Source organism: Rhinichthys klamathensis, unplaced genomic scaffold (assembly GCF_029890125.1).
Source record: "Rhinichthys klamathensis goyatoka isolate OS25496 unplaced genomic scaffold, OSU_Roscu_1.1 h1tg000004l_1, whole genome shotgun sequence".
Lineage (NCBI taxonomy): Eukaryota > Metazoa > Chordata > Actinopteri > Cypriniformes > Leuciscidae > Rhinichthys > Rhinichthys klamathensis.
In genome coordinates, this window is record NW_026606557.1 from 3,745,592 (window position 1) to 3,758,223 (window position 12,632).

General features: G+C 38.2%; 1 protein-coding gene across 1 annotated transcript in view; it reads left to right on the forward strand.

The window, feature by feature from the left end:
* fam20ca (FAM20C golgi associated secretory pathway kinase a) overlaps nucleotides 1–4,043 on the forward strand; it is an 89,454-nt gene extending 85,411 nt beyond the window's left edge. Inside the window, exon 10 of the mRNA XM_056251615.1 lies at nucleotides 3,026–4,043. Coding sequence (XP_056107590.1) covers nucleotides 3,026–3,290 — 265 coding nt within the window. The 3' untranslated portion in view covers nucleotides 3,291–4,043. The remainder of the gene's footprint in view (nucleotides 1–3,025) is intronic.
* The last annotated feature ends 8,589 nt before the right edge of the window (nucleotides 4,044–12,632 follow it).

The window sequence follows — 12,632 nt, forward strand, 5'->3', positions numbered from 1 at the left end:
CACAAACACATCCTGCTGTCTGCTGTGCTCTGTTACTGCAGCTATATCCTTTATTGCACATTTACATTTATTTCCTGTGGCTGATGTTTTCTTGCTAGAACAATCTATAAATGGTTTCCAAAAAAAAAAAACACTGGCACACCAATTTGCATACTTCTACTATGTAAGCTGGTCGTGCTATAGACCACTTTGGTTGCTAACTATTTGTCACTGTGAGCATGTGGCTAGATTTAATATTCCACTTAATATCCCCTTTCACACAGAACAAGTTTTTGCATCACACTGCACTACTTTTTCATTGATTTTCTATGTAAACATGTGCTAGATGGATGTCTTTGACCTTTTAAAAAAGGCATCTTTTTCCATTAAAAAAAAGAATCTTGAAACTTTTTTCTACACAACAAAGGTTTACTGTTAAAATTAAAAGAAAATTGTGTGATACTCCTTAAAAATAAAGTTATTTTTATTGTTATTATTATTATTAGTAGTAGTCAGTAGTAGTAGTAGTCACCAGTAGTAGTAGTAGTAGTAGTAGTAGTAGTAGTCAGTAGTAGTAGTCAGCAGTAGTAGTAGTCAGTAGTAGTCAGTAGTAGTAGTTGTAGTAGTAGTAGTCAGTAGTAGTAGTCAGCAGTAGTAGTAGTCAGTAGTAGTCAGTAGTAGTAGTTGTAGTAGTAGTCAGTAGTAGTAGTAGTAGTCAGTAGTAGTAGTAGTAGTAGTAGTAGTAGTAGTCAGTAGTAGTAGTAGTAGTAGTAGTAGTCAGTAGTAGTAGTAATCAGTATTAGTAGTCAGTAGTAGTTGTCAGTAGTAGTAGTAGTCAGCAGTAGTAGTAGTAGTAGTCAGTAGTAGTAAGTAGTAGTCAGTAGTAGTAGTTGTAGTAGTAGTCAGTAGTAGTAGTAGTAGTCAGTAGTAGTAGTAGTAGTCAGTAGTAGTAGTAGTTGTCAGTAGTAGTAGTAGTAGTCAGTAGTAGTTGTCAGTAGTAGTAGTAGTCAGTAGTAGTCAGCAGTAGTAGTAGTAGTTGTCAGTAGTAGTAGTCAGCAATAGTAGTAGTAGTAGTCAGTAGTAGTTGTCAGTAGTAGTAGTAGTCAGCAGTAGTAGTAGTCAGCAGTAGTAGTAGTAGTTGTCAGTAGTAGTAGTAGTAGTAGTCAGTAGTAGTAGTAGTAGTTGTCAGTAGTAGTAGTAGTAGTCAGTAGTAGTCAGCAGTAGTAGTAGTAGTTGTCAGTAGTAGTAGTAGTTGTCAGTAGTAGTAGTAGTCAGTAGTAGTCAGTAGTAGTAGTCAGTAGTAGTAGTAGGTAGTAGTAGTAGTAGTAGTAGTCAGTAGTAGTAGTAGGTAGTAGTAGTAGTAGTAGTAGTCAGTAGTTGTCAGTAGTAGTTGTCAGTAGTAGTAGTAGTAGTAGTAGTAGTAGTCAGTAGTTGTCAGTAGTAGTAGTAGTAATCAGTATTAGTAGTCAGTAGTAGTCAGTAGTAGTAGTAGTAGTAGTCAGTAGTAGTCAGTAGTAGTAGTAGTAGTAGTCAGTAGTAGTAGTAATCAGTATTAGTAGTCAGTAGTAGTTGTCAGTAGTAGTAGTAGTCAGCAGTAGTAGTAGTAGTAGTAGTCAGTAGTAGAAAGTAGTAGTCAGTAGTAGTAGTTGTAGTAGTAGTCAGTAGTAGTAGTAGTAGTCAGTAGTAGTAGTAGTAGTAGTAGTAGTAGTAGTCAGTAGTAGTAGTAGTAGTAGTCAGTAGTAGTAGTAATCAGTATTAGTAGTCAGTAGTAGTTGTCAGTAGTAGTAGTAGTCAGCAGTGGTAGTAGTAGTTGTCAGTAGTAGTAGTAGTAGTCAGTAGTAGTCAGTAGTAGTAGTAGTAGTTGTCAGTAGTAGTAGTAGTAGTCAGTAGTAGTTGTCAGTAGTAGTAGTAGTCAGTAGTAGTCAGCAGTAGTAGTAGTAGTTGTCAGTAGTAGTAGTCAGCAGTAGTCAGTAGTAGTAGTCAGTAGTAGTTGTCAGTAGTAGTAGTAGTCAGCAGTAGTAGTAGTCAGCAGTAGTAGTAGTAGTTGTCAGTAGTAGTAGTAGTTGTCAGTAGTAGTAGTAGTTGTCAGTAGTAGTAGTAGTAGTTGTCAGTAGTAGTAGTAGTTGTCAGTAGTAGTAGTAGTCAGTAGTAGTCAGCAGTAGTAGTAGTAGTTGTCAGTAGTAGTAGTAGTTGTCAGTAGTAGTAGTAGTCAGTAGTAGTAGTCAGTAGTAGTAGTAGGTAGTAGTAGTAGTAGTAGTAGTCAGTAGTAGTAGTAGGTAGTAGTAGTAGTAGTAGTAGTCAGTAGTTGTCAGTAGTAGTTGTCAGTAGTAGTAGTAGTAGTAGTAGTCAGTAGTTGTCAGTAGTAGTAGTAGTAGTCAGTATTAGTAGTCAGTAGTAGTAGTAGTAGTAGTAGTAGTCAGTAGTAGTGGTAGTCAGTAGTAGTAGTAGTAGTAGTAGTCAGTAGTAGTAGTAGTCAGTAGTAGTCAGTAGTTGTAGTAGTCAGTAGTAGTAGTAGTTTGAGAAGTACATTCTACTGTACCATAGTAATATATTTCTGTGAAACTTTTAATTTACCGAGTTGAGCTAAAGACATGTGAGTTTCTGTGTGTATCTGATGATAGTTTTAATGAAATGTAATCCAGGTCCAGGGCTTTCAGGAAAACTGCAGATTGGCTTTTGACTACAACATGCCCAGTGCATTATGGGTGTTAAAGTTGTCCTACCTATTTGGCAACAGGAAAGAAAAGGTTGCACAGATTTCATTTTTTATTCAATTTTTTTGCCTTTTTGCTGCAAAGTTTTATTGAAAGCCCATATTGCCAGCTGTGAATTACTTTTAAGTGTACAGCCCTACTTTTAATTTATTAATCCCCAAATTTGCCAAATTCCATGACATTCCGCATTAGACTGTAAACTCCTTTTTTTTCTGACTGGATTCCGCAATTCCGTCTGTTTAAAGCTCTACGTACTAAACACATTAGAATGCTGTAACTTCACCATAGTTGTACCTATTATCTTTCTCTCTCACACACACACACACACACAGAGTGAAGAGGTCGACGTACCTGCGGCTACAGCTGTTGGCTAAAGAGGAGTTCCAGCTGAGTTCACTAATGGAGGAATCGCTACTGCAGGACCAGCTGGCGCCCATTCTCATCCAGCCCCACCTGGAGGCCATGGACCGTCGCTTGCGCCTGGTGCTCAAGGTGCTGGCCGACTGCGTGGAGAAAGAAGGCTTCTCATCAGTGGTGGAGAACGACCTGAACGGACAGCCCTCTTCGCACCACCACCAGGCGCACGGAGGGAGGTAGTGAGGCCTGAACCTCGATCCCTGTCAGTCAGTTCCCCACCATGAGCCCCACCGAGGCTTGTGCTCGAGTCACACCCTGAATTCAGTGAATTCCACGACTAGCCACCAATGCCTCTGAGGAGCCAAACTATCCTGTGTGTAGATGCGTGACGCGGATGTACAGAGACACAGCTATCAGAGGAACGCCGGGATGAAAAAGATATTTGGTTTCTGGATGGCCAAGGCTGTTGCTCGGAGCTGAAGTGCATACTTTTCTGCTGCATCCTGATTTGTTTGACGAGTCTGCTTCTATAATTTAATACGTTTTGAGTTGCAGAGTGTACGGAAGACTTTACAGAAGGGACCAAAGCTGGAACAGAGATTTATATATTCAAGTACACAACTGTTATTTACTTTGCTCATTTAGGTCTTTGACATAAGGGCACGTAAACGAGCTTTAATGACGGTGCTGCAGTGCAGTACTACTGTGCAAGGACACTTAGACACATCCTCCTCTGTGCGTTCACAATTACACATCATTTCCTGCCATCTGATCTAAGCCATCGTTTAAATCTCACACCGTGCCATCAAGCCTTCAGTCATTCGGCGCATTATTTAGGGGAATTCAGAGGTGAAGTGCACGCTTCATTTAAGGTTATTCAGCGGTGAAGCACGTGTTTAAACATCTCCATGGAGAAAGAGAGAATGCCGCTGATTGGTTGTTCAGGTGCCCTATTCCCGCAGTCAGTGTTTCCCATCTCAGGCCCCATGCTCTCTCTTAATCAGACCTTAAGGACGAGCTGATGCTATGCTAGCGGAAGTTCATAATGTTGTTAGTTGTACTTCACGCTGCACCTATCTTGTGTCTCATCTGGCAGAGCGATTTCAGCGGTTGATTATAGAGTAGGGCACAAGCTTGAGGGAATGAAACAAACCAATCGAACATGTAGGGGAACTGACACTGTGTCCTCACTATAGGCCTGTTTACACCTGGTATCAAGATGCGTTTTGGTCAATCGGATCACAAGTAGACGAGGGAGACCTGTTTACACCTGGTGTTTTAATCCGTCTCCTTTGAAGGGAGGATCTATGGGCAAGGCTTTTTCTGATCTTTCGTTCTAATATTGCGAAATATGCTCGCGCAATTTAGATAAGAACATGAAAGGAGAGCAGGGAAAGCAATACAGAGAGCAGAAGCTTTCGTTTCTGCTCCGATAGCCTCAAAAATATGCCGAACGCTGGGGGATTGTGTCAGAATCAGGACTGGTAAGACAACATTGTGCTTGTTACATTTTTTCACCTTCAAATAAAGCTTGTGATTTCAGACGGCAAAGTTTTAATCCCATCTGGCTGTAATGTAATTTACGTTTGCGTAAAGTTTACGCATTAGGTCAGTATGCGGAGAGTAGGCGGTCTGTTCGAACACATTCGACTACATGAACGTTTACACTACGAAAGCAATCTGGTCCAATGCGTTTTGGACTACCCTTGGAAGTGGTCGAAAGTGGACAAGCTCAAAACGTTTTAGATCCTTGTTTTTACTGTCGGCCACTTGTGATCGGATCGACGAAAACAAATGTTAATACCAGGTGTAAAAAGTTTTTGTCCTAACCAGTTGAGAACACGACAAGTGACAAGACATTTTGGTTGGTTTGTTTTTCTTTTGAGTCTGTTTCTTTTAGCGAACTAGCACTGGGTCCTAAATCCTGCTCCACATGACTGTGTATTATGCGCTCCTCCATTCATATTTAAATGTAGGTTATTCATATTTGATATCTCTGATCTCTGATTCTCCTGTTAGTTTTGCAGGTGTTGCATTGTCTATAAAGATGTGTCCTAGAAGCAAAATTGGGGAGGTGACATGATGGTGCGCAGTGCAAGCATTTGCTGTTCTGCGATTGTTGACAGAGATGATCAATCATCGTGTTTTACATAGTGTTTCCTGAGAACCTGACTCGTTAATGCATTTTAGTAACTTATAATTGAATGTTTAGCATTAACTGTGTGCATCTCCCTGTGTGCCACCATGCGTGTGTGTTCATACACCCATATCTATCTGCACAAAGTTAGAAGAGCTATTGCACTTTTCCAAGTAAGACATTGGAATATTCGACTTTGCAGGTTAAAGGGAATTCATAAATGTTCTGGGGTCGGATTCACAAAAATGTTTTTAAGAAAGAAGGAGTTTCTTAACCTCCTTCCCCGTCAGCATTTACTAAAAAAGTAGCCAGCCAACACATTTCAAACAAAAAGCTGAGAAAAGGGCATTTTTACATAGTTTATGTAGATGCTCTTCTTCGCTTGTTTTGAGATCCGGAGATGCTGTACTATTTGAGAGGATCCATAACGGCGCACCCTACCTCATAACAGTGAGAACATGGATTGCCGGAAAAACTCATCAATGGCAGGGAAAGACTTCTAAGACGTTTGTAAGAATGTTTCTAAGTGCAATTCTTAAAAAATTCCTAAGAAGTTCTCTCTTTTTTTCTTTTCCTTAAGAAAACCACAGGCTTTGGTGTTATCTGATTGTTTACCGGTTATTACCGAAGATTTGCCGACTGGCTTGGCGGGGGTTTAGCACTCTGCGTTACAATTTTTAATGTGCCGTGTATTTTAAAAAGAGACTTTCTCAAGATAGAGCCGTCTGCCTCATTCATTTGTACTCTCTCTAGAGTGAACAGCATTGACTGAATTTTCGTGTTTTCACTGTTATACGGTAGGGGGCGCTATTACACATCTTCTGAAAAAGTACTGAATCTCCTGATCAAAACACAGGTGAAGCAGCTGAAACAAGCGATATCATATGTAAGCAGATGCATATGTAAAATAATGCAATCATCAACATTAAACAGCATATCAATCAAAACTTCTGTTGCTGCTGATGTTACCGAATTAATGAAATGTCGACCCAGGACAAGGTATAGGACTGTGAAGCTTTTGGGGTGTTGATGGACTCGATCTACTCCATCTGTGTTTTGGTCATCGTTCTGAATCCAATCTGGATGTAGTCTTTGACAAAAACGTGATTTTTCTCGCAGCTTTTTGCTCAAAAGGTTACTTTTTTCTTACCCACATTCAATTGTTGATTTAAAAAAAAAAACAGAATACATGAATACATATATTTGTTTTAAAGCAGAGGCTCTGTTCTTTCTTTCGATACCTTGCATGGTCAGTTATTTATACAACAAAATATTCTGGGGGGCCATAACTTTTTGTGAAGATTATCAAAGACTGTATGTTGGCGTTGGCTGGCAACTTTTTTCAAAAACGCTGGCGGGGAAAGAGTTAACTTTAAGAGGTTATTTACAATGATTTATAAGACGAGTTTTATATTTAGACATTCAGATTCTTCAAGTTTTCTCTAGAACAATCTTAAGAAAAACGAAGAACACTCTTAAACAGGCTCTATGTAGAGTTCAGAAACTCTTGTTATGAGCGACACCGGTGGCCGTTAAGTGAACTGCAGCAACTTATTGTTCACGTAACGTACAAGAGACTGGACGTTATTAAAGGCCCGATATTCTCACGGCGAAATTATTTTTCAATTTCACGTGTCATTGAACGGTAGAGAGGCCCTCGGGAGCATGTAAACGTCACATCCTTTGGATTTTCCCGGGGTAAAACGACCCGAGTCCCAAGGCTTTCGTAGACAACGCAGGAAGTCAGGGAAGGTCTCTTTTTTTTACATCTCGTTACAAGCTGTTCACACAGTGGCAATAAGAAAGCGATTAAAACATGAAAATTCTTACATATAGCCCCTTTAAGAAGCGTTTATGGGAGTACTGTGAAGAAGACTAGAAGAATTGAAGAATGTTTTGTGAATCTGGCCCCTGAATAGCAAATTACTTGCTGCTTGAAAGTGGTTAGCACGTGGTGTAATGGTGATAGATCATTTTTATTTTTCAGCATTAGTCACATATTTTCAGCAGAAAAGTTACTATTGCATTGCTCTGTATAAAACAAGTTTTCAGTGCTCACTTATTTTGTATTGTGTAAACTACAGCCACAAAGGCAATAGAGTGCCTTGAATCTTTCTAGCAGTGGTAATCGCCACTTCCGGTCTCATTCGTTCACTCATATTCATGGCATAACATTGTAGGCTAAAGACATTTTAGTTAGTCTCTAAATGAAACCTTTTTAGTCAGTCATGTGTGTCGTATGTTAAAAGCTCACATTGCTATTTATTAAGAGAGAGTGCATTTGTGAGGAAATCTTGTGGGGTTTTTAGGTCATATTTTGCATTTGAGATTATGTTCGTGCTTTAAATGATGTTTCTGACAGACATTATAAAGATGATTTGATAATCTGACAATACGGCTGAATCTTTTAAGAGGGGCCACGTGTGTTCTGTGTTTAACCCCAGTGCCTGTGCAATGCTCAAGAAACTTGAATGTTTTGGGATTATTCACAAACTGACCTTTTAATGGGCCATGGCCTGGTCTCAGAGGTGTTTTTTTTTCTTTTCTTTTCTTGTGGGAAGTGAGGAATTACGGGATGGCCAAGGCTTCTAGTAGCCAAACAGAATCAAAAACGTTCCCAATACTCTCAGTGTTTTCTGTAAATATCTGTACGATAAATACGATACGTTGATCCAAGAGGCTTTTTTTGGAGCAAAAAAAAAAAATGCTTCAGTTTTCTTTTCATCTCTTAAGCATTGTTACTGTGAAGATCTGTTTGCAAAATGATAAAAGTGTGCAATAAATCAAGCTATGTTGTTGAACTCTTTTATGTGTAAAGCGTAAAGCAAATACAGGTTGTGAAAGATCAAAAACTTTAATAAATGTTCCGGGTTCAATACAGGTTAAGCCACGTCACATGCTGTGATTTATCAATCTCCTATTGGTCACACATCTTCTCGTGATGCGAATTCACAGGTCAGAGTTCACCCAATTAGAACTTTGGAATGCAGAGAAATTTGCATGTGCTTGCGGGTTCCGGTCATTCGTATAAATGGAAGATATATATATTAGTCAATGGAACGAAAAGTGTAGTGTGACTGTCCCTTTAAAGGGCAAGACAGCATGAAGGTATTAAAAGCAGACGTGGAGTATGAATATTTTGGTTGAAGTGCATCTATTATTCTGTAATTATTTCTTAAAATTATATTTTTTAAACTGTACTTGCAGATAATATAATGCTAGTAAAATAAAAGGCCACTTAAGTGCACTTAAAGAGAGCACACTTTCATGATTGTTTCTTAACACACTTAAGTAGACTTTTAAAAAGTGCACTTTATAATGTCAAATTAAAAGTTTTACTTTAAAGAAGTGCACTTATTTTGATGTGTTGACTAACATACTTGTAAAGTACTTGATTATAATTTTAACCGTGTGTTACTACATTTCAAGTTAATATACTGTAAATTTATTAAATTGCAACTTCATCATTGCAAATGTGTTATTACAAATGGATTTAAATACATGTTTCAGTAGAAATTACATTAAAATTTAATTTACTATAAATGCTTGTCAGTACATTCAGCAGTAACTTTAACCATATTTCAATCAAAGACAATAGAAGTAATTAAATTACATATAAAGATGTACTTAAGTCGGTCAAAAAGCACTCAACTCATTGCATTTAATATAAATTTAACCTAAAGTGCATTTTCATTTAATTGTAAACAACAGTTAAGTGTCTGAAATTATTATTTTTTTAATTCAGTTCACACTTATATTCTTTTGAAAGTATATTATTTCTGTAATTAGTACTCTTTTTAAAAGTATAAGTGTACTTCTTTTTCACAAAGGGTTAAATACAAAACTATTTGGACTTATCTTTCTCTAGAGCTTAACCTGTATCCAGCCGGTATGATTTCATATACACATAATACATCTCAAGTGAAGTCTATGAAGAATATTGTGGCTGCATTTGAATGTCTTAAACTCCACAACCACTGGACTATCTGTAAACGAGCCCCGAAAGCCGGCAGATATATCAGCTCTGTGCTTCTTCAGATATGTGCGGCTGCTCTCTTACTCTGACATTCTGCCAGGTCATTTACAGACATACATTTAGAGCCGGTACATAATACCCCTCTAATCCGTAAACCCTCTATCTCTCACACCCATATCCCGCGTTTTTCACTTCTATTACGTTATAATCGTTCACATGCTGAGGCAGATACAGGACACGCAGGAATGTCACTGTGACCTTAAAGAAAAAATGAAGTTCAAGTCTGCAATTACATCAGTTGGTGTCTGTCACCATTTGATAAAGAGCAAAATGGACTTTTTTTTAAAATGTCACAAAAAAAAAAAAGCATGAAATATCTCCAGCACTCTACATATACCCCATTGACATTCATAGTGTTTTTTTATATTCTATGGAGGTCAATGAAGATCATCAATTGTTTGGTTACCGGCATTCTTAAAAATATCTTCTTTTGTGTTCAGCAGAAGAAAGAAACTTGAGGGCGAGTAAATAATGACAGAATTTTCATTTGTGGGTGAACTGTCCCTTTAATGTTACGTTTACACGACAGCGATGCACCAAAAAAGGTTTTCCACGTACAGACGACAACGTTGTCAAAACGATTCGTGTTCCCACGGATCAGCGAAAACAAGTAAAAGCGCTGTATTATTCGTGCCAGGCCAGTAGTTGGCGATGTCACTTTGTAAAGAATCAATACGCGCCTATAGACTGAACCATAGACAGTAAAAGAAATGGACAGAGCGATCTCATTGGAACTCAGTTGAGACAGTTGAAGCCCACTTTTAGCGATTTCTGAGCACTTCCGTTCCTGACGCGCAGACTCAGACCGACTCAAACTAAGCTTGATGACGTGAGCAACCTGTCTGACAGACGTGAATCTTCTAGTAGCTGTGCGTGAAAACTGCCAACGTTAATCTTGCAGAGACGGGGAACTTGAGCAAAGAGTTCTTTGGCGTGAGTGAGCAGGAGTAAGTATTCCGTTGCTTTTATGGACTCATTATCTATGGGCTTCTCCCTTGACGGGACGTCCCCCCGATTGCCTGCGAGCTTCTCCTGCTGTCTGTACGGTAATTTCTGTACAGCGCGACAGAGAGTCGAGTGGTTATGACGCAATCGTTAGCCTATTTTTACTAAATCTGTTTCTACGGGGCCATAATGTAACATAGAAGGTAATGGAGCACTTTATACATTGTCGTGTTTCTTTAGAAATAAATAATGGACAAATGGAGTCTTTAAACGCCTCAGATGTAAAGTTATTCGCTGTCAAAGTGACGCCAAAATGACTGGGAGTCAATGGAAATGCTAACGCAAGTGAAGTTCTGCTACAACATGGCGGCACCCGGCCGGCTTCAACTTCCGGTCGATGGATTACCCCCTTGGACTGAACATGTAATACGCATGCGAAGGACACCACTGTTTTTTTACAAATTCAATTTAATTTAATTTTTTCTATTTTTTTACAAAGTAAATTTTTTTTTGTAGTTTACATGGAGACGATAACAGTATCATATTCAAAAACGTCAAACTTTGAAACCCGTTTGCATTTTCAGGTCCTCGAAACACCGTTATCGTGTAAATGAACGGCCAAAACGCATAAAACTGAAAACTGTGTAAACAGCCACTAAGATATTATATATTTGAATTGTAATGAGTTTCCATCCATTTAGATAAAGTTTTGGGGAAAGTTACTTTTTTAATACATTGTAATATTGCGTTACTTCCTAAAAAAAGTAACTAATTGCGTTAATTAGTTCATTTTATGGAATAATGTGTTACGTACTTTTGCGTTACATTTTCTCGCCTGGGCTGGCTGGCTTGTTTGTTTTTTAGTAACAAAAAAAGTTATATTTTTGGCAAAGTAAAGTGAAATGAATAAGCCTCAGGCTGAAGGAAATGCAAATTCACACCTGAACAGTAGAGGGCGCCGCTCACACAAACCTTTCAGTAGTGCTGCTGTTCTGGATCACAGAAGAATAGGACGCAGGAGAAGAACATTCAACACACTTAACAACTTCAACAATATGCGATGCAAACAGGGCCGGCGATTGCTATAGGCGAACTAGGCGGTTGCCTAGGGCGACAAATGAGTTGGGGGCGCGGGCGCCCTCTAGTGTCGCCCCTGGCCTACTTCCCATTAATCATAGAATTTTAGAATGACAAGCGAAACAAAAACATGTTTATTAAACATGATCATCCTAAGGCGCCCCTCAGCCATACGTTTAATTACTTGTCAACCTGATTATTAGATTGAATGGATGATTATTGTCGATCATTTCCTAAAGGGTTAGTTGCGTTACGTTGAGTAGGGGGAGGCTGCAGACCTGGAGCCGGCAGATATACGCCCCTGACAGTTTTACGCCCCGGCAGTTTTAGGACCCTGTTGTTCCTGATGCGTCCAGTAGAGGGATATACTGCGAAATAACATCATTAAATCGACGCTTAATAACCCGTCCATAGACTTGACAATTTTGTGTTTTTTGTTAATTTAAATATAAACGTTATAGTGTAGATCTGCACGGATTAAATTATCTGTTTAACAAAAAAACAAGGGGGGTAAACGGACATCAAAAGAGATTGAATTAGGGTACACAAATCAATGCAATATTACATTTTGTCAATATAAAAACATGTAAGGTTCTTTACAACAGACTCAATGATATTATTTGTTTTATAAACCTTTGAGTTTAAAGGTTCTGACATTTTCTTAAAGGAAGAAAAAAATGAACTTTATATCAGAGGAGAATATTCTAGAATCAGGATTACTTTGAATGGTTCTGTCTTTATGAAGATGAAACTTGCCCAGAAGACAAAGTAATAATACCATATAATCAAGTTTAACATCGTTAGAATTAAAATTTGACAAAAATAGATTCTGTCATTTGTATGTTAAATAATCTGCTAAAGTTATTGTTTTTTTAGCAATGATGCAACATTTATTATTTATAAACGATTAGCTCGATAGAGCTAGGGTAGGTAGATATCAATTCATTTATATATCAATGGATGGGTCTATAATGTATTTTGACAGGTTTCTGTTCTATCTGGCTTAAACTTAGCTAACCACGTGTAGGTTTAGCTTCCCCTATCTTCTCTACTCAATTTAAAATTAAAATTTTAATTTTCTTTTGTTGCCTGTCTTTAGCTTGGCCTCTTCTGGTAAGACTCTGTTTACTCCTTGCATTAAAACATACTCCACATGGTTTATAGAGCAATATTACAGTAGATAATGGAAATATGTGAATTTTTTTTACAGTCTATGGTGTGAACACACAAAAGACACATTTATAATAGGTATGTAAATCTCTCTCTCTCTCTCTCTAAGTAAAGAGTTAAACTGCACACTCACTCAAATACGTTAAAACACATTAAAAACTTTCCCCATATGGTTTGAATGGTTTGAGTTGTTTCTAATAAATGAGATGATCTAATT